This window comes from Oreochromis aureus, linkage group 7 (assembly GCF_013358895.1).
Source record: "Oreochromis aureus strain Israel breed Guangdong linkage group 7, ZZ_aureus, whole genome shotgun sequence".
In the NCBI taxonomy this organism is placed as follows: Eukaryota; Metazoa; Chordata; class Actinopteri; order Cichliformes; family Cichlidae; genus Oreochromis; species Oreochromis aureus.
The window spans coordinates 48431782-48456838 of NC_052948.1; the positions used below are offsets into that span (position 1 = coordinate 48431782).

Below are 25057 nucleotides of genomic sequence, written 5' to 3' on the forward strand. Positions count from 1 at the left end.
GAAGTCTGTTGAAATAATGTGAATATATTGGCAGCAGATGACTGTCTGAACCTAACTGTATGCACCACAGTGCTGTCAAAGGCATAAACAGATCATCAATCTGCACCACACAGTGTAGCTGCAATTATTAGTGGACAACTGGAGCAAAACATAACATATGTGTCATCTCAGTTATTTTGTTTTTCGTGAGACAGAGAAGCTCTGAAGAAGTTTTTGCGTTATAAATTTTCCATTTCTAGTACACCTACTCCCCTCCAGCAGATAAGGGACCACAGTGAGTTTCTGCACACTTACCTTCAAATCTAGACAATAATCAGCAACATTGCCCTTGAGACCTTCACAGAAGCGAAACAGGAGGCACCACACAAAAGACTGCAGATCATCATTCTCAAAAAGCGCTCCGCTGGGTGGGACACTATCAGACCTCCTCAAAATGGTGAGAACTCACCAATAAGTACAGACCAACTGCATTCATTTACATTCACATTCACCAGACGGACATGAGGGTAAATCTTCTTAATATAAAATAAATCTTCTTATTCATCTCTCTGCATTTTCAGACACCCAAATTATTAGTTTGAGCTGACCTCCTTGGTGTAACAGTATGACATCTCTATCTGCCATATTGTAAACAACACTTCTAAGAATAGCGTGGACATAATAGCTTAGCATGTCGATACCTAATAGAGAATGTGCATGACATTTAAGGTTCTACTAAGATGACAAAATTGTGAATTTTAAACTCTTAAGATAATTTTGAATGTAGTGAAATCTCTCTCTCATGTTCCTTTAGCATACTTTTAGGATAATACATGTAATAGCTGCTGTGCATGTGCATGACATATGCAAAGCTGTGATGGTTTTAAGGATAAAGTCAGTTACAGGATAATTCCCATTTGGGGATGTAATCCTGCAGGTTTGTGCCAGCAGGATTACATCCTTTTATGTCGAAGGATGATGGTGTGTTATGTTCGCTGTCACACTGGTATTTTTTGGATCACACTGCTGACACAAGTTACAGAACCATAGCAACATAACAACCACCTGCAATGAAGCATAATTACGATTTAATATGACTGCGGTACGTCTTGCATGCTTGTTTATGTAGTCCAGAGTCTGTGTTGTGGAGGATGAAATAATAGTTTCATATGAAAGGTTACAGAGATACAGTTATCTGCAGGAATTTGCACGTCAGCAGCGATTGTGAACACTTATTAGCCTGCAGAGTAAAGGCATGTTCCATTTCTTAGAGAGCACCGCATAGTGTCGGTTTCATTCGAAAAGACAATTTGGAAAAAAATGGCTGAAGCAAATGCAAATGCACAGTGCACATAGGAGGCACATTTACTGACAGGTGACATATAAACATGAGAACAAGCTTCTCTGACTTTGTCCTCACTCTCTTCAGACTACATTTAGAGTTCATACACATACAGATACACATTAAAACCCCAAAGTGAAAGGCTAGCAAGTTTGGAAACTGTCTCATACAGTGGAGCGCTTTTAGTTAAGCCAAGCCTCCACACACAGGCTCAGCTGTTCAGCCTCTGTAGCTCAGAGGCTTCTCGGCTCCAAATATACAGATCAAAACAGCCTTTAGCACAAGTTCTCCTTGTCCTCCTCCAAACCAGGAGAATCCAGAACTGCATTTTATACATACTGTATATATATATATATATTTATACATGCTTTTCTTGCATTGCTAATGTTTCTGAGTAACAATATTCGGTGTTAGTTCATTTCTGTGGATTGCTGAATAAGTGATAACTGTTGATTTTACTGGTGCCTGTACAATAAACACTCTGATCTTGTGACGTGACACTAAAGCAAAACCAGCCGTAAACAAATAGGAGCAATACAAAAATGACACAAAGCTACTAAAACAGCAGCTGGCAGTACTCTGAAGATTTCTATACATCTAATGGTTTGTGCATATGACAAGAGTTTACTGGAGTTCATGGAGTGCCGTATCTTTGTAAAGTCCTTTTCCTTTCATGTCTTAGTGTCCATGTGTCGCACTATCTGGTCAGCCGGATCAACTGTTATCACTGCCAACTGGTGTCACAGCCTTTTCCAGGATAGCAACAGTTTATTTAGTGTGGTGCAGCCTAGCAGCACTTAGATGAGCCTGTTCCTCCACAGCAGTGGAAAAATCTCCCGTGCCAGCACACCAGCAGCTAAACACAGCTCCCCGACTGATATTTATCATAAATCCTGGAAGGCATCTTCTTTGCTCTCACACTTCTTTGAAGAGTGTTAAAAGGAACTGTATAAACTCCCATAAAGTGCACCACCAGATGCACTTTATCCATAAACGCCCTTCCTTTAAGGTCTCAGTGCCGTTCACGGACCTCTGACAGCTTAAGCGAAGGTGACAGCTATCCTCTTTTATGTATAAACGATTCCCAGACATGTGCCTCAGCTAGGTTCTCATACAGAATTTGTGAGGGCTTGCTCTGCTGAGTCGGACTTTAAAGTTGAGCCTGTTGCATTGCTGTCCATCATCATGCCAAGCTTCTCCGTCCCATTCCTTGGTTCCTCCCTTCGTCTGTTGCTTTGCAATCTCCTCCTACGACTGAGAAAGAAACAATCATGGCCAACAATCAAGAGCCAAGAGCTAATCATCAGTATGCAGCAGGCATACACTCTGATCCTTTACATGCATTACATACAATGGTGAAAAAACATTTCATTTAGCCCCTCACATGTACACAAAGACTTACCGTGAACAGATGAAGATGAAAACAACAAGAAGAATTAATAGCACAAGCCCTGCGATGGCACAGGCAATTATGATTCCTTGTTTGACTTGTTTCTGCCCCTCCAGGTTTAGGTACTCACACCTGGAACCAATGAAACCGATCTGACACCTGCGGCAAAGAACATAAAATGTGTTCCTAATGTAATTTTTGTCTTGCTTTTGTGTGCATTTTTCTTGCAAGGCATCTGTTCATCTACTTCTTTAAACATGCTCGGAAGGAACCCTGGAACCACTGTCGTGTAGGAACATAAATGACAGGGCTTTCTTTTGCACCCTGTTGTTTGTTTAAATAAATGTCCTTGTTGTCAGTCTCCTGTCACTGTCTCTGCTCCACAGCTAAAAGATTTTGCAGAATGAGTTTTGTTTAAATTACATTTTACACAACTTGGAAACAGGGTTTGGAAATCTGCGCCTCACCTGCAGGATGGTGCATCCTGGTCCTTAATGTAACGACACTCCCCATGGATGCAGTAATGCTCAAGTTCCTCTGGGCATTTTGAGAAGTGCCCATTCGACTGTCCAGTATCTATAGTGTCTTCGGAGGAGTAAAATGTGAGGAAAGGGGAGGAGTTTAATCATTGCCTGCAAGCACGTATAGAAGCTCATAAATACAGATATTAAACAGTGATATTTGTCAGTTGTTCTAGATAAAGCATAGTTTTAATCAGTTTTGGTAAAATAGTCTACTGTATGAAAATGTCTGTGACCATCAACAATGACCCCGTCACTATTACTAGGCATAAAATAGTCCCTTATGAAAGCCTTCCCAAAACTACAACTTGGGCTGGTAGCTGGATTTTGTTCCCTTTAACCTGAGATAGATGAACTGTGTTCCCTTGTTACTTGTCTTTTTAAAACTACTCAAATGCTTATATGTAGCTATGGAGTCCTCCAACTGTACTTATGGGGAAAATATGTATGTTGCATATCAAAGCTATTTTCTTATGCCATGTCAAAAATAAACTTTGCTTAGAAAAAACGAAAAACTTTTTTGTTTATGGTTTGAAAAAGTAAAGCACAAAAAATGTTATTAATATTACCATTTATCAAATTCTAATGTCACTGTCATTGATTGTATACAAAACAGATAGATATATATGTCGAGCATATAGACACTGAGTGAAGTCAATGTGTTAGTGCCTTAACCCTGCATTCTTTCTAATGGGGGAGACTCTTGTATGGTGGCCCCTAGAGACAAAGCACGTACAAACTCCAAAACACGTACAAATTCCAAAGCACGTACAAAAACCAAAGCACGTACAAGCTCCGGAGCACATGCAAACTCCATAACACAACAGAAGTGCTCCAGGACGCTAGGGGCAGTGTTGAGCTTGATTTGCAAAATAAACGGCAAGTTTGTTGCAAACACATGGGCCGTTTATCAATGCCCAAGTACGCGAGTACGTACTGGCGTTCTCGGTGAGTACGTACCCGCCGAGAACGCACGGGAGTACGTACCCGCCGAGAACGCGAGCACGGACTCGTGGGCCGTTTCTCAATTCTCAAGTACGCGCACGGACTCGTGATTTGTACAGTCCGAACACCAGCGTACGTGATGATGTCACAGGTCCGGAGTTTTTACTGCCGTCCCCTCCTAATTTAACTGTGAGTAACATGTTATGAAGCTTAACTTTAATCACAGCCAAACCGGTTTACTCAGGAACAAATAAAACACTGAAATAAACCAAACATTAACATTTAGAAGTGATCTAAGTGACTTATATATCATTTTTAACCTCAGTAGTGAAACCTCTATTAATAAAAATAGTGTACATGTACATACGTGTACATACCTTAATAAAAACAAGCAGGTGAGATGTTAGAACGCTTTTATTTTTATTTTAGTGGACACTCAATACGATAGACAGCTGGTGGGGTTTCTTTAACCTGAGTAGTGAAAAGACCGCGGGTGGGGAAGGGGGGGGGGGGGTTGAAAACGATGTGCCGGGAGTCCGCTGTTCTGGACGAAATGCATTCTGGGATATTTAGCTGTACCAAGTCCACACCGATGCATGCTCGATAAAACGGGCGGAGCGAGAACACATCCGGGACTTTTTTCGCGTTCTCGGCTTGATGCGCATTTCAATTGGAACAGTACTTGGTCTCCGACTGATGACGTATCACGAGTACACGAGAACGCAAGTACGCACAAGTACGCATATTGATAAACGCCCATGGAGTTGGATACCGGCAGAAAAACCTGCAAGGATAGAACAACCACACTTATATATATTATGAGCTTGCACGTGTTTTGGAATTTGCACGTGTTTTGGAGTTTGCACGTGTTTTGGAATTTGCACGAGTTTTGGAGTTTGTACGTGTTTTGGAGTTTGCATGTGTTTTGGAATTTGCACGTGCTTTGGAATTTGCACGTGTTTTGGAGTTTGCACGTGTTTTGGAATTTGCACGTGCTTTGGAATTTGCACAAGTTTTGGAGTTTGTACGTGTTTTGGAGTTTGCATGTGTTTTGGAATTTGCACGTGCTTTGGAATTTGCACGTGTTTTGGAGTTTGCACGTGTTTTGGAGTTTGCACGTGTTTTGGAATTTGCATGTGCTTTGAAATTTGCACGAGTTTTGGAGTTTGTACGTGTTTTGGAGTTTGCATGTGTTTTGGAATTTGTAAGTGTTTTGGAGTTTGCATGTGTTTTGGAGTTTGTAAGTGTTTTGGAGTTTGTACGTGCTTTGTCTCTAGGGGCCACTGTACTATTGTGACTGCCAAAAGAAATCAGATTGTAGAGAAGTCTTTGAGTAAATTATCCTATGCTTGATTTTGGAAAACATTTTCTTAAGGGACTCAATGTTTTAAAGCCTTCTTCAATACAGCCTGATGTTTATTTCGTAAATTATGGTTCCAATAAAATGGTTACCCCTGAGAAGTCCTAGTGCCATGTGCTGTCCTTGATTTCAGGTATTGGTTGCACTAAAACAACTTCTAAGAATAAGCTGTATCATTACCTAATCAGCTCAGTCTCTACTTCAAATACTTTTGAGCTAATTTCTCAAAAGATAGCAAGACCAAGTTCAAGTTAGAGCCCCCGCTGCTTTTCAGATTTCTGTCTTTCATATTGCCTACAGTGTATGGCTAACACAAAAAGATTTTCTTTATGTGCAGCCTCATTCTAGTATATAGGCCTAATGGAGTTCTATCAGTCACCTTGTCTAAATGAACAAATGTACCAAAAGCAAATGAGCTCATTTCTCCAAACGTCTATTTCTGTAACTGTGTCATGATCTTCTTTGATGTACACCCTCACCTTCTGGCATGGCATGATGTGTGTATATATAGACTGTTTGTAACACGATCCACTGAAGAACTGTGCAATGCATGCCAGGAAAGGCCTGGTGTCATCGAGATCTCATTAGGCACGTGTCTGTACAACCTAAGCTCCAGAAGAGTTGGGATGCTGTGCAACATGTCAGTAACAACTGAATATGATGATTTGCAAATCTGCTTATTCTATATTTTATTCATGATAGAACATAGAAAACATATCAAATATATAAACCGAAAATCCTTTAAGAAAAAGTTTCGCTCATGTTGAATTTGATGGCAGCAACATGTCTTTAGAAAGCTGGGACTCGGCCATGTTTAACAACAGTCTGCAAACAATTGCAAGACTTTTGAGAAAGGAATTTTTTTTCCCATTTTTATCTGATATGAAATTATAGCTGCTCAACAGTCCTGACTCTTCTTATTTTCCATTTCATGATGCATCAAATGGATTCAACTGGTGAAAGATCTGGACTGCAAGCCAGTTTAGCCCCTGGATTCTTCTACCATGATACTTATTGGCCTTGGGGTTAGGGTTAGGCTTTGCTTTGGAGACTTTTGACCTGAATGTTGATCATAACCAGATTGTCTTTGTCCTCCTTAATCCAGAGGACACGATGATCCTGTTTTACAAAAAGAATTTCAAATTTTAGTTTGTCTGACGACAAAACCGTTTTCCACTTGCCCTCATTTTAAATGAGCTTTGGCTCAGGCAGCATTTCCGGATCATGTTCATGGCTTTTTCTTTGCATGACAGAGCATTTGTAGTTGGCACGGTGAACTGTGTTCGCAAACATTGATGTATTGAAGTGCTCCTGAGTCCGTGCCAAAACGTTCCTGCCAGAATCATACCTGCTTTTAATGCATACTGATTTTTAGCCTTGTCACTTACGTACAGAGATTTCTCCAGATTCTCGGAATATTTTGATGATATTATGATATTATTACCGTAGATGATGAGATATTAAAAGTCTTCGCAATTTTGCTTTGAGACATATTATTCTAAAATCGTTCCACATTCCACATTTATTTTGCGGATTGGTGAACCTCTGCCCAACTTTACTTCAGAGAAACTCTGCTTTTCTAAGAGGCTCTTTTTAAAAATGTTATCGTGTTGGTGACCTATTGCCAGTTAACCTAATTAGTTATAAAATGTTCCTCCAGGTGTTTTTTTTACCACTTACTTTTCTGGCCTTGTGTTGCCCTCATGACAACTTTTTTAAGACATGTTGTTGCCATTAAATTCAAAATGAGCTCATATTTTTCACGTAGTAGTAAAATATTTCAGTTAAAAGATGTGATCAATTTTCTATGTTCTGTTGTGAGATTTGACATCATCCTGTTTTTATTCATCCCAAATGTTTTGGAAATCAAGTTGTTTCATTAAAATTCTTTACAAAATGAAATGGTTTTATGTTTTTGTCCTCTCCTTTTTCTCTATCACACACACACATGATACAACACACCCTGACAGCTGCTGGTTAGCCATGGAGATGAACTTCTGACCACCAGTTTCACATAACACTTCTTCTGACTACCGCTATCTTTACAAGCGGCTCTCATGACATTATCTTTGAATATTGAGCTTGTAAAACAATAGTGCTGTGACATCAATGAGAGCGCTTCACTTGTTAGCTGAAACACGAGACCCAGTTTGCTGTCATGACCTCAATGCTGAAAGGAAAAATCTCATGTTACAAAGTTTAAAGAGATAGTTTGGGAAGTAGCTTTATTTGCTTTCTTGCCAAGAGTTAGCCGAGATGGGGCAATCGATACCACTGTCACTTTGTGAGCTATAAAGCTAACACTAGCTGCTGGTTAGCTTAGCAAAAACTGTGGAAAAGGGGACATAGCTAGCCTGAACAAGTCTTTAGACCCTATGAAACTCACAAATTAAAATACCACGTCTTTTTAAAAAAAAATCACAAATCAAAGTGAAAAGCGGTGCTAAATAGTGTGTTTCAACCTGTTTCTGCGCTTTCTCCACACCTTAGCTAAACAACGATGATTGTTTTATAGCTATACAAACATAAAGTCAGTGTTTTCATTTCAAATCTTAAATAGAATCTATTAATTTCAATTCTTTTCAAACTATTAATTTGGACTCTGATTAGAGCTTTTCCATTATATAGTCAGTTTTTATTTTAATTTTATTTTGAGTCTTTGTTTTATATTCAGTTTAGTTTCTAGAGTGAAAGTGTAAATTTTAGTCTTTTTTTAATCAGTGTTGTATAGAGAGCATAATTCAGATGCAAGATATAAGGAAATCAGTAAAGGTATTACAATAAAAACTCTGAACTTTCTTGAAGAAGTTCACATACAGTCTTATAGATATCCACAGTGTCAATAAACATGTCCATCAATGCCTTATCAGCAAAGTCGTAATAAAAACTTTTACCAACAAATACTAAAACTAAGCATAATTCCTCTATATTTTTTATTTTAGTTAGTTTCCCAAGTTCTAAATTAATCTTCATTTTTCCAAAAGAATATATATATATTAGATTTTAGCTACCGAAAATGCTTTTTTCACATGTAGTTTTAGTCTTTAGTTTACTTTTAGTTAATTTACCTAACTAACTAACCTTGACTCTCATACTGAAAATACTATGCAGTATATTATTTAACAAAAAGGTGTCACTACACCAGGAATGGTAGGAGACTACCATTGTTGTTGAGTATAGTTACAGTAGTTAATAGTACAAGATAAGAAAATATTGGTGGTTTGAATTTTGTGCTATTGTACTTAATCCCATATAAAATACAACACCCATGTTATGGGTCTTATCTAGTGGTTTATTTCCCAAAACATCCATCTAACAATGATGAGACTGCAGTTAAAATTTGCTTAATTACAGAAATTACCCAGCAGAGGTTGTTGACAATACCTCTGTACTAAGGGTTGATACATTTTATATTGTGTATTGTATATTGTGACTCCTCAACAATGTACTTATAACATACTTATCCAAGTGTGTATATGTTTCATACCAACATCTGTCCTACTACTTCTACTACTGAAAAAGTCAAACCAAAGAAGCAGTTATGATACCGTCACGGAAACGCCCCCTGCACCACCTTTCCATATCTACCTGTGCAATTGTCTCTGTTGCCATGGAGATGACAGTCGGACACAGTTCCAGTGGGAGGCACGTCTGTGGCATTCCACTCTGCCAGGCAGTATTTGCATAAGGCCAGAGCTGCAGCCAGGAGCACAAACAAAAAGCCAATCACACACAACCAACGTACTTACACATGCACATTTTAACCAGTGTTTAGCCGCATTGCACTTACAGGATCTGGATAAGAGATGACAGGACCTTTACTACTCTATAAACATCCTGTATTACTTTTCCTGGTGACTGTATTGGCAAATAATTGTTTATTTAATATATAAACCTATAGAAAGGACAATGTCACAAACAGTTTCCAAACCTGATTTTGAGGGAAGCCTGATTTGATGATGATTAATGATCACAGAAGATGCACATTCCTTGTGCATGAGCTCTTCATTTAATCATTAACCACAAGTGAAGCTTATTGTACAAGTACAATTATTCCACAAGCTGCTCAGCTGGGAATTGCCCGTAAACCTGTTTTGGCTCCATTATTTTGATAACACATGGTTTTAATACCAGTCAAAACAACATAGAGCTATTCAAATGACATTTTAAAAACTATATATGAGAAGAAAACTGGAACAGTACAGGACATGCATTTAAAATAAGAAATATTTACATATCATTTTAATGTTATCATTTTGGGTTTTTAGCCTTCTGCTTATGGACAATGAGAAAGAAAGGTGAACAAGAGAAAAGATCTTACCTATTACTATTCCTACATAGAGTCTGTACACTTTGGCCATCTCCCCACTTGATAAAAGTTTTCATCCAGTATATTAAAGTTCAGTTTCATTAACAAACAAAAGTCAAACTGGTTCAGTCCTTTTTCAGGGGTCAGCGACCTTTGAAAAAGGTGTGGAAAGGCTGTGGAAGTTCCCCAGTGGTGTGTCGTATTGTGGTTCTTCATTGATGGTGGCTAATTTCATAATCAACCGGGAAAGCTTGAAGCTATAACCAAAGCACACAAACCCAGTCCAAAGCTCGCTGACTCTTCTGTGACTGGCCTGAGCTGCTGGGTGTGAGAACAGAAAAAAGGAGGCGGCACTGAAACCCAACTCCGATCCCCGCCCATACCTTTAAAGGAGAAGACAACTCCATTCAAGCTATTCTGTTTATTTTCTCTTTAGAGAACAAGTTTGCCTTTATACCTGAGGTTTGCTTTCTTAAGAATGAAATGACAGGTGGAGCATTCATTGACAATACGTGGCACCGGTTTAGCTTAAAAGGACTTTAGATTCTATTTTTAATTTTCCATTCCACTGTCCGTCCCACATTCCCTGGAACAGAAAGCAGATAAATGTAGGTGGATGGGTAGGTGATAAAATCTGATAGTAAAATAGATGGCTGGAACAGCTGGATTCCTCGTAGGTCTGCACTGATTCCTGGAGAGTTTAAGGAAAGTGAAATAAAGTTTAATGCAGAAGTTTAAATGGTTGTAGCAACCTCCTTTTACTTACACTTTAAACTTCATTTACACCATTTCATTTAGTCATTTTACTACTTTTAGGTGAAAACTTTGGAAGAAAAAATAGAGTAAAGAGATTAAAAAGAAAATAGGAGTGGTGAAGAACCACTCAATGCATCATGGGAAGTCCCTCGGCAGCCTCGGCTTATCAAATAGCATAGCTTTAAGGTCACATGATCCAAGCCTAACTATCAGCTTTATGAAAATGGAAAGTTTTATTTCTAATTTTTAAAAGTGGAAAGGGTGTCTCAAAGCACAGCTGTTCACAGGAGAGAGGCCCAGTAGCTGAAGGCTCTCCCTTCCATACTTTTGTAAACTCTAAACCTGACCAGTAGATGGTGTAATTTCACACTTTTCCATACATTAATAAGTGGAGTAGAGGTGGAGTAGAGGTGGAGTAGACACATAGTAACAGGTCTTTGAGAGCCACAATTCTTGCTGATTGCCGGGTGTTCTAATACTTATGTGCAGCAGTGCTATACAAATAATGTCTTTAAAAATCATACAATGTGATTGTAAGTATTAGTTTAAATGCTGTCTCACACAGTGGGAATACACCTACAATGTGAATTTCAGACCCCTCCATAATTTCATGATCGCAGGGTGTTCAAATATTTATGTTCCTCACTCTATATGTTTAAATCTATATGCATAACTATGACCCTGTATGGATTAAAGAAAATCCAAAATCAATTCAAACTTGTGCACCCATTTCTTGTTTTTGTTAAAGTCATTAAAGATGTGTAATGCTGCACAACCATTCTACATTGGGGAAAAAAAGAATAGTTCATCAAAATCATTAAAATCTCAAAGTTATCATGATACTCATGCCATACTCGCCACACTTTAACTCCTTTTATCACATACAGTTTAAACTCACCAATTAACCTAACAGGCATGTCTTTGGACATGGGAGGAAGGCGGAGTAGTGCATCCATGCAGGCACAAGGAGAGGATGCTAACTCCATACAGAAAAGCTCCAGCTAAGATTCAAACTAGGAGCCTTCATCCTGTGAAGGCATAGCGCTTCACCACCTTGCCACCTTAAAATCAGTTGAAACTGGATGTTTAAGCTGGAAACATGAACTTGTAGTCAGTAGCTAGATTAAATTAGTCCTTTCTTTCTTCACTATGAGAAAAATAAATGTTGATTAGCTGAGGTTTGTCCATTATGAGTTTTGTCTTGGATTCTATTAGAGAGACTTATATATTTATTGTAAATTAGATTATGTGCAGAACATTTGCTTTGGTTTGTTTGCACAAGATGAAAGACATCACCTAAGTGCAAAACCCACCAGGCTGTGAGGCTGTATGTGTACCTATAAACCAATTACCAGCACTTGTAAAGCTCAGTGCTTAACACCCATTTTATTTTTATTTTGTTTATTTTTTTTACATAAACATATATTTACACCCTGACTGTAAATACATGCTTACATATGACAATACTGTCTTAAATCCCTCTTCTCTGACACTCTGAAATCCAGACTTCTGCTAAATAAACTGCAAAGATACACGAGAAATGAGAACTAGGAGTTTATTTACAGCATCTGCAGAAACCGCTAAAGCCTTGTTTGCAGAGCAAAGGTTGCTAGCAAAGGAGGCATCATGACAGGAGAGCTATTGAGACTCGCCCATGCAGTGACAGGAAAAGGAAGTGATAAAGCAGAGCTGTCTCATGACTGGCTAGGCTTGTTTTAGGAGGATTAAACAGTTTCTTAAACAATTTAGACATATCAAAAAAAATAGAAGTTCTGTTTTAAAATAAAATATACAAATAAACTGACTAAACAGAAAACGACTTATGTAAACTGTCGCACACAAATACAATGAACAACATGGTTTTTATATAGTTTGTAAAGCACCTTCTGCACAGAGTTCATTTATTTTATTTTATCTAAGCATTCTCTTGAGCTGGAACATCCAAAAGTTTTAAAAAGCTCAAAGGATAAGTGAAAAGTGGCATTTTGTCTTTGCAGTTTTGAACAGGAAGACCCAGTTTCCTCTCTCTGGCTGTGTTCCTGACTTAGACTGAACATCAGGAAGCGCAGACGCCACGAGATTCCAAGGCATAATTTAGAGCTCAGCAACAAACATCCGCTTTGAAAACTTTACAGATAATCACTGTATGACTGTTTGGTGCAGAAATGGCGTTTTCACAGGGCTACCTTTGTAAAAGCAATTTAAAAGAAAAACTGAAAAGACTGCACGTTCACGTGATATGCTTTAATGTGTTTGGCAAAAAAAAAAAAAAAAGATGATTTACAAAACTGTGTAAAAATATTTTTAGAAAAACATGAAATTTAAATCTATTACACTATAAAAAAAAACTATAAAAAAAATTAATATCTTCATTGAGTGGGATGCCACTTGTATCCACTTTGTCTTCCACTGCAAAAGGTGCAAAACGTTTTATTCCACATTTGAAATCTATGCGTAATAATAGGCGTTACAAAGCTGCACATTTTATGGACCCTGACCTTCACACTATGGCACAAGAGCGTGGTTCTCTGAAAGGGTTGCTGCCTGTGGGGACTCCAACCAGCAAGGCGTCTTTTCCTGCGTTCTGCAGACAATACTGCTGGAGCTCTGCAGCTGCCTGGGACACCTGGAAGCAGAAACAGAGAAATACACTCAGATGGTACAACTCTGTTACTCACATATTCTTTGAAAGGATTTAAAAAAAAACAATTCAAGTGCAGGCTTTTTGGTTCCTGGGTTGTGCAAAACCAAAAACTTGTTATATCTATAACTGACACCCAGAGTATATTAGCATTTACAACAGCAGATTTGACGGATTAATAAACTCCTTCATTTAAACAATAAATCATTCATAAGATTTCCCGTTAATTTTAAAAGCACTGATGCAAAAATGTGCCATTATAATATAATATAATGCTTATAATACAGAATACAATGATAGTAATACAATAAATAATACAAAATTATAAATAGTTACATACTTTTATAGATTATTGAGGTGGCACTAAATATTTTGTATTGTGTATTGATTATTCAGTTTATTTTTTTTACTAAGTAACACTCAGTAAATAACCCAAATCTTAAGATTATTAACAATAAATTGGAACTTAGTGGTAAAAAAAAAGCTAATCCGGCTTATATTTATAAGCAGAAATCCTGAACTTTTTGGACTTTTACATTAAAAATCATTTTTTGACTTAATGGTTAATCAATGGTGTGTGTTATATTAATGTAAGCATTTATAAATTTATGAAACTATACAGAGTGACTTTTCTGTAGCGTAATACTGTACATTAAGTGTTTTAAATAAAATAGAAGTAAAGAATTAAATTCCAAAATTAATCTAGTTGCACTTTACCAACATTCATAATGTACACATTAAATAAAATAGTTACATCAATCAACAAAAGCTAGTTTGTAGAAAGCAAGCAGTCGTGTTCTGTAAAGATGCCAGCTTTACCTTGATTCTTTCCACACTGGCCTCAAGCTTCAGTTGTTCTACCAGCCGTCGCATGTTGGATAAATTGGAATTGGAGGTCATGTTGTTTGTAATTGTTTTGGGAGAGAAAATGTCCTTGGGAAGGAAAAAGGGGGAAAAAGACGTCTCTTTAGTCTTTTGCTCTCAGCAGTTGCCTTCACTAATGGGCAGCAAATGCTGGACAGGAACAGAGTGGCTGGGTTTCTTTCCAAATGACCTCAGTGCACTCAGCTGAAGAAATAAGGAGAGATACAAACACACTGACCTCCCTTTGTACTACTACTAGAGACTTCATAGAAAAGTCTTTTAGAGCTGTATTTTAAAAGGGGATTCAAGCTCCATTCACCCAGATTAAAAGTACTAGTATATTCAAAAAAGACTGTAGTCATTTTATTAGTGTGTTTCCTTAGAAATACAATTGAAAACCAAAAAACACAGAAGTAATATTATGGTTTTATAAATCTTCTCTCAAATATAGCACAAATACTTCTGGAATCTACCATTAAATATCTTTAATGACTTTTTTCCCCCCTATGAGGCTTAGTATTAAGTAGCTTTATGTACATAAAGGTTTACGTAAAGTGGTATTCAGTAGATCTCTGTTATAACAGATGATGTCATTTGTGACATTATTAATGAATCATTTCATGTTTGTTTTGTTGTTTCCCTCTGTTGTGTTTTAAATTTATCTCCCTTCTTTTGCTTGTGATACAGAAGCTCTTTTAATAGAGAATAGAATAGAATAATCCTTTAATACGTTATTATTACTGTGAAAATGATTTATCCGTTTCTGTCAGTGTTGCCTGTATGCATTAGTACTGAGACTAAAATATAATCTATTCCCTTCTTTTATTTCTAACATGTAAATAAAAATACAATTTTATGAATAGGTATCAAAACTACATTGAAGACACAGAGGAGTGAGACAAAGTATAAACCAATAATTAATAATCAAATAAGTTTATAGTAATTTACTTAGAAGTAATTATACCCTTTTTAATGCTATTGGATCATAATTAACCTCAACACACATACGCACATGTGATTTTTAAAGTTTTTTAATCGTATGTCTAGTTTATAGCTTTGCGCCTGCGTACACCGATACCGGAAAGCGTCACGAGACGTCGTGCTTTTCCTACTGCTATGGAGAAGTTATGCTAGCTGCTTCTGAATGCAGTGTACGTGCGCGCGCGTGTGTGTTACCCACGTGGCTAATGAATTACAGCGGTTTTTGCGTCCTCATTGGTCCGCAGGTGATTATCGGGATTGGCTGTAAGCTGCTTTTGCGGAAAGGTAAACAGAACCTTCCTCGGAGAGTCCACACTTATGAACGTTGTGTTCAAAACTCGGCAACAAATATGAGCTAAACAAATCTCAGAGCGTTTCAAAGCAGCCCGACTTCAGCAGACATGGTGGAGGTATTTTCCGGACGCACACTCCTGAACAAGGACGGAGAGTTTGTGGATCCCGAAGAGGCTCTGCGGAACAAGGTGGTGGGGATCTACTTCTCCGCGGGATGGTGCCCGCCGTGTCGGGACTTTACCCCCATTCTGTGTGACTTCTACGCGGAGCTGGTGGAAGAGAGGGATCCTCCGGCTCAGTTTGAAATAGTTTTCGTGTCTTCCGACAAGTCAACCGATGACATGATTGAATATTACCACGACATGCACGGAGACTGGTTAGCTCTACCTTGGACGGATGATTACAAAACGTGAGTTTCATAATCTGATATTTCACATTTGAACTCAACGTAACATAATGAGGTGCTTTATTTATCTTATACCTACAGAGTGCAGTCTGTACAGTCTACTAGGCAGTGATCCAGCTTATGTAAAACGCTGATGCGCGTCACTGTCGAGGATTAGGTTTAAGTGACAGCAAGTCCAGACTGTTCTCTTCAAAGTTCGCTCTATTTATTTATTTTGATTTCCAGGTCACGTGATTTGAGTTATTGGAGGGTTGCGTGACTAAATTAAAACAAAACAGAGTCAGATCTGTGCACCTGTGAGTGCAAAATTTTCTCTCTAACATTTTTTGCTAAACATAGGTACTTTAAAGGTGAGTTTCAAGTTGTTCAGTTTCTAATCTTAGGTGGAGTTGCAGCTATTCTCTTGATTTTTTTTTCTTCCCAAAGTTAAAAGTGGACTCTTTAAATGTTCTGTTTAACCATACCAATAGTGTGATTTAAAGATATTCAGCAAAGCATATAAGTATTGAAATAAAAACATCAAAACATCCATGTGCAATTAAGTTAGCAACATTTTAATGCTGTATGTAAGCAGAGTGAAGCTGTTCTTCTTATATTGTGTTTAGGTGTGAGGATTAATTGCAGGCATTAATCATGTTTTATATGTAAAATTTGAATTTGTGAGATATCTGTAGCCACAGTTGCCATCAAACTGCGTTGTTATGTGCATGAATAAATGTGCAAGAATCTCACATTTATTCATGCAAAACTATCAAGTGTATAATAGATTCTTTACAGTGGAGGAAGTGTCCTTTTCTAATAAAGGCGCCTCTTTGTCTTTTTGTCCTCTCGCAGTGAGTTGAAGCATCGCTACAAGATCACAGCAGTGCCCAAACTGGTGATCGTGAAGGAGAACGGCGACGTGATCACGGACAAGGGCAGGAAACAGATTCGAGACCGAGGCCTGGCCTGCTTCAGGTCCTGGTTGGACGCTGCTGAGATCTTTCAGAACTTCAAGGGTTAGGAAACAAGGATGAGGAAAATAGAGGGCCTAACAAAGCTAATAAAATCTTCCTGCTTTCCACTTCAGTGTAGCCGTCTGAGAGGTCGCTGGATCACTGGACAGCTTGTGTTTCTGTTAGATGAAATTCTGCTTATTTTTAATTCATCTTCTGCCCGTTTTCTCGTCAGAGGTTGAACACCAGTAGTTAAAAATGCAATTTGAATGAAACATTATGAGAAAGAAAAATCTCATTTAGATTCCAGTCATTCATAAGGGCTGGTCTAATGATGATTTTGCAGTTATTACTTGGGCATAAGGAGTCAGTCTTGATTGCACAATGTAGTGGTCATATAGTTGGAATAATGACACCATCAGTGATTAGACTGGATCCATCACTATGCAGTTCTTTTTGCCACTGGGTGTGAAATCTGCCTGTAATGTAAAGGCTCGACTGCACAACCAAAACAGGACGAGGGCAGCACTCGTGAAATGGTAGCTGATGAAACAATCTCTTTATCTATGGAAAAGAAAAATTGTGACATACTGGGAGAGAAACTTCTCAAATTGCAGATCTTCTATCATCCTATGCATTAACAATAAACCCTCAGGCACGCCTGATAGAGAAATTGACCATTTCATGTGACTAATTCAAGCCAGCTGCTGCCGTTAAGTACACGTATACAGTTAATGTGCTCTTCAAACATTTAGCCAGACTTTGTCTCTGTTACATAGATATTTTATTTCTATATTACTTACCTTTGTACATAAATGTAGTTCTATCTCAAGCTGCCTGTATATTTTTTATATATTCTGTTTTTTAATGAGTTGTTAAGATGGGCTATTATTAAAAATTTAATAGAAGAAAAATATTCTGTTTTAATTATGATTATTATTCCTTCTTTTTTTTCAAGGTTTGATTATGTGTTGTAGTGCTGAAGAGCTGTTTGATGAACAAACAGAGCGATTCCCTTTTGCCTCATTAAACTGTGGAAAGCCCACAGGATCTGTTTCCATCGTGCTGGCACATCGACACGCATGGTCCTAATTACCTGTTTCCCTCGCGTGCGCTGACACAGCTGTTATCACTTTGTGCACAAAGCATCCAACAGACCTGGTGAATAATGATGCGTGTGCGTGGGCCATCTTCTCCAGGTCTTGTCTGCTTTTTAAAAAGAAGACAAGACCAGAAGCTCAATTCGGAGATGAATTGAGTCGAGCATCGAGTGTCTCTTCAAGGACCTTCGTCAAATCTCAGAGGACTGTGCAGACCAAAAGATCTCAGAGTTTATTGCAAAGTCTTCAAGGTAACATAACTCAAACTGCCACGTTAGATGGATTATTTATTGTGATAAAACTGCACTTTGCATCATTATTCCTCTGGGAAAAAGTTTGAAGACGTTGCGTTTCCACGGTGTGCCATGTGGTGTCGCTGCAACGCCATTTATGAGCGTACCATTAAGACCGGCGGTTCAGTTTTGTTTTATTAAAGGGTGTTTTCACATTTATCTGCTTATCGCGGTCAATTGATTTTTCATCCGAGTGGGAGAGGCCTGATCTGAGTAATGTCTGAGTATTTATTGATTGTGTTGAGGAGTTATTAAAAAGAGAGCCACCGGCTTGGGAAGCTATTTACCGCTGTTGGGCCGATTTATAAGGCAGTGCGGCTGAATTTTATTCATTCATATAAAATCTTTATGTGCTTCGCGTGTAAAGGCCACTCATTTTCTGGTCCTCTAATGGCAATGGAAAGTAACTTTTCTTGTAGGCTACTCGTTAAAACAGTTTGAAAGTAGCTAAGGATATACATTTAATCCTGGTGCGTAATTCCTTCAAGTTCAGAGACAAACGCTGGACTCTTCTGTTTATTAGATATTTCTAGTTTCTACTTACTTGCTTATCCAAAATTTAATAAATAACTTGTATATTAATGCAGAGTGTGTTTCTAAAGTGTATCTGAGTACTTCGCCACCGCTGTGTATCAGTACCCAACAAGAGAACTACATTTTTACTCCAAAGACAACAGTTTTTGCTCCGTGCCTGTCACATGATTTGGGTCCTCAGAGAGCCCCTCGGGTCACTTGTAGATGAAGATGTGGACTACACATTTGGACTTCTTGCTGGCCTTACAAATGAAAGGCAGTAGTGTTTCCTGCTGCTGTAACGGTGTCTTGAGTAACAAGGCTGTCTTTATGCGAGGACCTGGAGGGAGGGAGGCGGAAAGCTGGGCGGACCGGCGGACCTGCACGGAGAGAGCGCCTCGGGGTCAAGTTGACCACATTAGCAATCTGACTTCCGCTGATAACCTTCAAAATAAAACTTGTGTGTTAAAAAAAAAACTATTTATATAGGTTTTTTCCCCCAAGGTTGTTGCTAGATTTAACCTGCTGTCATTCAGATTAGTCATTAATCACTAAAGTTGTCGGATTTAAAAACCTGCGGCAAGTCAGTAAGATTAATAATTACATGATAGAGATAAAGCTTTCTGAAGAGTTATATAATAGGGTGGCTGGAAAGATATACATGGAAAGATGAATGAAAGAATGAAAATGTAGACAAAACATTTTGTTTTGTATTATCAGAGGTCTTAAGTTAAAAAAAAAACAACAACAACAAAAAACTACAGTAGTACCAGGAATGTACAGATTGTTTTCCTGTTTTGAAAAATATGATAAGAAATACAAACAATACAGCAGTACGAACTCTTTTTGGTTTTCTAAACACACAGAACAAAACAGAACACAGAGAGCAACTAACAATGTCTTTCTCACTGAACGGACAGAATAAAAATAGTAGGGGCAAAGTAAAACAAATAAGTAGGCACTGCATGTGGGGGTTAATGTACAGTAAAATTTGATAAATATTTAAAATAATGAATACATTTCATTTTTGAAAAAACCTACAACCTTTCACTGTTAAGCTGATTTTTCTTAAGGCAGGGGCGTAATTTCCAGGGGGGTTAGGAGGTTATGACCCCCCCAATAATCAGACCTAACTAATATAACCCCTCCAAGAAAATTATGAATTATCTTGCATAAATAGGCTGTTGACTTTCTTTACTCATTTCATTACCAGCAAAATAGTTATATGTTTAATCATCTGTGAATTTACCCAGATTTCCAATCATGATGGCAACAAGCCACATCATCTCTTAACTAGAGGCGATCAATCCAGTTATTATTGATAATGTGATACCAGTATGACTGGTATCACATTGATACTAGCGGATCAGTACTTTGTTTTTAACCCTTAAGTTCAGTATGTAGCCCACTGAACTGTATTAAATACGTCGTTTTCTTGGAAACAACAACAACAACATCACATTGATTTAGTGGTCATTATAATGTGTTCAAAAGTTGCAAAAATGATATCATGATTCATGACACACTGCTCTCCCACCCCACAAGTTTCCTTTATGGGTTAAAAGTATCAGTATCGATCAGCATCGCCAATACTGGCCTTGTATTTACTTGGTATCACATCGACTCTTAACCACTTTTCATTATTACAAATTGTTGCTTGTAAGAATTTGTGGTTTAAATGAACAAAAATCAAATAACTAATATGAACTGGAGAGCTTTGAATAAGTGCAGGTAACTATACTATTTTCCATTTTTATTGCTTTTATTTTTATTTCTCTTTTTAAGCTAACGTAACTGGCTGCTAGCTGCAGCTAGCTTAGTTGAAAAGCTTTAGCAAAACTTGATACGTAATTAGTGCATTTTATTGTGAAGGCAGCAGGCTTCTCGTGTTCCGGTGCTGCTCTCGCTGCTCCGCGGTACAAACGCTCACACCCGCTCCTGGACAACCGAAGAGTCGCCTGTGGACCGGTGGAGGGCTGGAGGACGGTTCCGCAGCACCGGGACTAAACAAACCTCCGCCCCGCTCACAGTGGACCGGACTGACGACTGCTGGGACAAGAGGTAAGTTGTCCGCATGAGAGGACACTGCTGATATACAGATGTAGCCTGTCGATAGCCGTACTGTAAAATAACAAAAGCCTAATATTTTAATAGGGAACATGTGTTGAGTTATTCTCACTTATTCTCTATCAGTGTAAATTGTTAGTTTATATTTGGATTGACTATAATTACAGGGTTTAGCCATCACCTTTTTGTGCGTAATTACGCCCAACTTAACTATAAATTAATCAAGTCATTTTCCCCCATTAAGCGCTTTATGCAGATATCAGGAAGAGGCGAGGAGACGAGCAAAAATGTGTCCACAATTTTGAATTTAACTTGTGTTTGTTTTTGCAACAGCGCCTTTTCTGACATTTAATTCATCCGTCCCACACTAATATTTAATACCAGTGCAGCACTACTCACTGACAGGGTCCAATCAGTGACTCATGTTTAAGGTCACTCCAGACCAAAATCACATAGAGGAACTGAACAAAACATCACCCACAATAATTTCAGCTGAGCAGACCCAGATAATAAAATTACATGCACTCAGTCAAAGTGTAGGCTTCTTTCTAACAGTATCCCACTGAATCTCACTCTCTCTCTCTCTCTCTCTCTCCTGCTCTCCCTCTCTCTCTCTCTCTCTCACACACACACACACATGCATACATCCAGTACACACTGCTGGAGGTTTTTATCACGGAAAAGGCTCTAATCCTGCTTAGTGCGCTTACTAACAAGTACCTAGCACCCTGGAATATTTGGTTTGCATGCTGGCAGAGTAGATCAGTTTTTTTTCCTCAGACTTGAAGAGTGAAACTTGAGGGATTACTCAGCGTGTGAGTTTGTTTGGCAGGCGGACCGTGTGTCTGTGTGTGTGTGCTACAGGTCTGTAATGGTGTGCAGTTTTTAAAAGCTGAGGAGGCAATAACATCAGCTTTTATGTGTTAAGTGCACGTCTGTGAATGTTTACAGTTTCACTTTCCCATGCTGCGCCACCGTGTTTCACATTTCAGATAACAGTGTCATGCGGGATAATTAGCCATTGACATTTCAGATGCTCTGATGTAACATCCCTGCAGCACAGTGACAAATTAGATCTGATGATATTACAGTCACCCTCGCTATGTGTCTTTTGATTCTTTCAGATGGTTCCAGTCTATTAAGTTAAATGCAGATCGCATAAATGGCACTGATTTATCACCCTGCGGGGGTAGGGCCGGCTGACGGTTAACAGTATAAATTATCAACAGCAGATGGTGGAGCTGGTTTGGTAGCAGTTAAAGAAACCTGTTGTAACCCCTTAAAGCCAAACCACAAGCCTTCACCTTAGCCTTGCTGCGAGGTTAGAGTTGAGAAACGTCTGATGGTAATTTCTGTGCTGCGGTGTGCTGCCTCAGGGAGAACAGGGAAGTCATGAGTTTGCCTCATAATTGTTTTTTGTTTTTTTTTTCCATTGCACAAGAAAAGCAACAGTGAATGTGCTGCAGGTGTTTCTGGTTGAGATGAGCAGGTGTAAAAAATGTGGATGCGCCGGATTTATTCATTTTGTGTCAGCTTCAATTGTTTGCCGTCTTGCCATAATCTATTGTCATCTATTTATAACTGTCCACTTGCAACCGTCACCGTCAACAGGCGGTAAGACCCGTGACACAGGGAGTGTCTCACTGTGCAAACCAAGATTTATTATATTACATTGCGATTATGCAGAGGCTTACTGTGCCCTCTTCGAATTGGATTGCGGTTTTCATTGTGCTTCTGTGGATGAGTTACTGCCGTCTCAGAAAGGGCAAATTAGCGGGCACTGTATATATGTGTGTGTATAACCATCCATCCATTTCCTTAACTGCTTATCAGATCCAGTGTTGCACTGGCTGGAGCCTCTCCCAGCTGTAATAAGGTGAGAGGCCTGTTGTGTACGGAGCATTGTGAACGCTGGCCGGCGGGAAAGCTGGGGGGGGGAAACAAGTGCGTCAGATATCAGTGTGTTAGTCTGTACCGTTAATTCCCCTGTTATAAAAGGTCCAATTGCACTAATGTACATTTCACATTCATAAAAAGCAGGAAAAGGTTGAAATTTCTGACATCAGTGAAGCAGAATGGGGAAGTAATTAGATTTTTTTTTTTTACTTAAGAAGTGTCTGCTTTATTATCAGAAGAGTTGCCACTCTTTATTCCCTGCTGCAATGACCCATTTTCCCCATGGGGACCATTAATGTTTAATCTGATACAATCTAACCTAACCGTGAAGAAATGGAGCACTTGAAGAGAGGGAAAGCAGGGGGCGGGGTTGGACGGTGCATGTTAACAGCAGACACTTGTAGTGAAGTAGAGGAGTGTAGGCTTTTTCGTTGTTTTCGTTTTTTTAAGGGCCTTCCAGATGGCACGCCGACTGGAAGGATCCGGAGAAACCGGCCCCTAATGAATGGGAGGGAGAATCACCTGAGGGGACACGAAACATCAAAGAAACCTTTCTCTCACCTTCCTCCCCTCCCACAGGCTCTTTTTATCCCGACTTTTTCCTCTCTCTGCTTCATTTTCTCCTTGCAGCATGTATCTCATCTACTCGCTTAATAGTTCTCCTCGAGTTATCTGAGGATATAGTTGTCAAACTCACCACCGGCTTTCTTTTCCCACTCGTTTTCAAATTTTATCTTAATTAATCTCTCCTCCTCTCCTCTCCTTTCCTTTCCTCTCCTCCGCTGTCCTTCCCTAGAGGACGTTCCCCAGTTTTACAGTAAGATAGCCAGAGGGCAGGCTCAGACAGCGCTGTCTGAAAAGAAGACATTCAGTGAGGCCAACAAGCACACAAACACATTAACATCCCTGCCCTGCACGGTAACAAGTATACCATCCGCCAGAGGCTGCAGAGCTAGGATGACGGAGAGACAGACAGTATGGAGCAGAGTTTAAGCATGCATGTGTCTGTGGTTTGTACGGTTGCTTGTAGAGATCTTAGGGGTCAGTTACTCACAGACAGTTTATGTGTATGGAAGGAAAGGTAAGAGGAGAAGGCTGTTTTTAAAAGATTAATGTTCTCTCATATGAACGTGCTTTTCAGATGAGTACATGAAATTAATGGACTAAAAGGAAGATTTAAAGAACACAACAGTTTTTGCAACCACTCATAATTGTATATGGTCAGCAAAAAGCATAGCATACTTGACACTTTTTCATAAAATTCCAGTGAATTTGTTTTTTATTTATTTGCATACAGTAGATAAAGCTATTGCTTCTAGCTGGCCCTGGAAGCCTGCCTGTGTTGTGATTGTGAATTCCTGTTTTTTGCCTTCAATATTTAGTTTTGCTCACTGCAGCACCAAATGTGATTGGAGGAGTGGGCACGGCTGCATCTGGGTGGGTTTACTACGAAGGGAGTTGAACACAGCCAGGCTTTCTTTTTATTAGCTGGCTCGACAAATACCAATCAGAGATAAAAGTGGGTGCTTTGCGGGTCATGTGGTTCTTTTTCTGCACAAAGTGATCCCTGTGAGTGCACCCACTCCAATCAGGGATGACCATGATAATAAAATGGTGATAAAATTCTATAAAGAACATTAATAACACAAAATAAAAATATGACACGTTTGCAAATAAGACAAGAAAAAAGCTGTTAATTTGGAATTTAAAGCACAGAGTGGTAAACATTTTAATTACGTTAATTTATCGCTGAGCGCCCTCTGAGTGCTTCTGTTTATTTCTGAGATGACGACTGCTCATTAGAGCCCTGAAACTTTAAACTGGATCCATTTAAACATTAATGGTTACTGTTCCGTATCCTGATAACAGAGACGTTAGCTTCCCAGCACAATAAAGTGAGATAAATTTTATGACTTAATAGACGTGTTGTGTGCTCCAGTAGCTGCAATTCCAGCGGTGTGAAAGAAGCTTAGGAGCAGATTTTAAAAAATATATACATATAAAAAAAAAAACATTTATACATTTTCAAAGTCACCAAATAATACAACGCACAGTTTGCACTAGTGTAACTTTCCAGCTCGGTTGAATTTGTGATGTTGGTAGCAGCTTAACAATTTGCACATGTAAATGTACTCACCCAGCAAGGAATCTATATTGGACTCAACACATGCTGTAAATAAAAGAATGAAATTAATGCAAAGTCTGACCATAGTTTGCTCACCATAAGTTACCATGGTGATTTAGGTAAAAAGAGAGCCACTTTCATGACACAGAAGACTCTGACTTTAAGCTAAACCATTAATCTCACTTGTTAGTACACCCCTCTAGGATTCACATGGTACCGTGTTTGTGTCTCTTTGTGTAGGTATTTGACTAGACCCAGTCAAGGATTCTGGGCATGCAACCTACACAAACAAAAGAAAGCAACCGCATCTGCTCGACATGGATGATATGACGTGAAGAAA

The 25057-nt window shown here is 38.8% G+C and overlaps 4 protein-coding genes across 5 annotated transcripts in view; 2 read left to right on the forward strand and 2 right to left on the reverse strand.

Moving 5' to 3' along the window:
* Window positions 1–1050: 1050 nt before the first annotated feature.
* Window positions 1051–10727, reverse strand: btc (betacellulin, epidermal growth factor family member). Its single transcript, XM_031754650.2, has 5 exons — window positions 9859–10727; window positions 9126–9233; window positions 3179–3296; window positions 2724–2870; window positions 1051–2575 (listed from the first exon to the last, which is right to left on the reverse strand). The coding sequence occupies exons 1-5, from the start codon at window positions 9896–9898 to the stop codon at window positions 2431–2433; spliced, it is 558 nt and encodes a 185-aa protein (XP_031610510.1). The 5' UTR covers window positions 9899–10727; the 3' UTR covers window positions 1051–2430.
* A 1416-nt stretch (window positions 10728–12143) lies between these two features.
* Window positions 12144–14287, reverse strand: gng10 (guanine nucleotide binding protein (G protein), gamma 10). The gene is made up of 3 exons (XM_031754624.2): window positions 14063–14287; window positions 13101–13228; window positions 12144–13011 (listed from the first exon to the last, which is right to left on the reverse strand). Exons 1-2 carry the CDS (start codon window positions 14141–14143, stop codon window positions 13103–13105), a joined length of 207 nt encoding a protein of 68 aa, XP_031610484.1. The 5' UTR covers window positions 14144–14287; the 3' UTR covers window positions 12144–13011; window positions 13101–13102.
* A 914-nt stretch (window positions 14288–15201) lies between these two features.
* On the forward strand, window positions 15202–17637 carry nxnl2 (nucleoredoxin like 2). The gene is made up of 2 exons (XM_031754532.2): window positions 15202–15791; window positions 16623–17637. Exons 1-2 carry the CDS (start codon window positions 15490–15492, stop codon window positions 16789–16791), a joined length of 471 nt encoding a protein of 156 aa, XP_031610392.1. The 5' UTR covers window positions 15202–15489; the 3' UTR covers window positions 16792–17637.
* A 226-nt stretch (window positions 17638–17863) lies between these two features.
* csgalnact1a (chondroitin sulfate N-acetylgalactosaminyltransferase 1a) overlaps window positions 17864–25057 on the forward strand; it is a 38014-nt gene continuing 30820 nt past the window's right edge. The window contains exons 1-2 of one of the 2 annotated variants that reach the window (XM_031754512.2): window positions 17864–18074; window positions 20502–20690. The gene's annotated coding sequence lies outside the window, so the exon portion shown is untranslated. The remainder of the gene's footprint in view (window positions 18075–20501; window positions 20691–25057) is intronic. The other variant, XM_039614708.1, reaches the window with a different exon arrangement.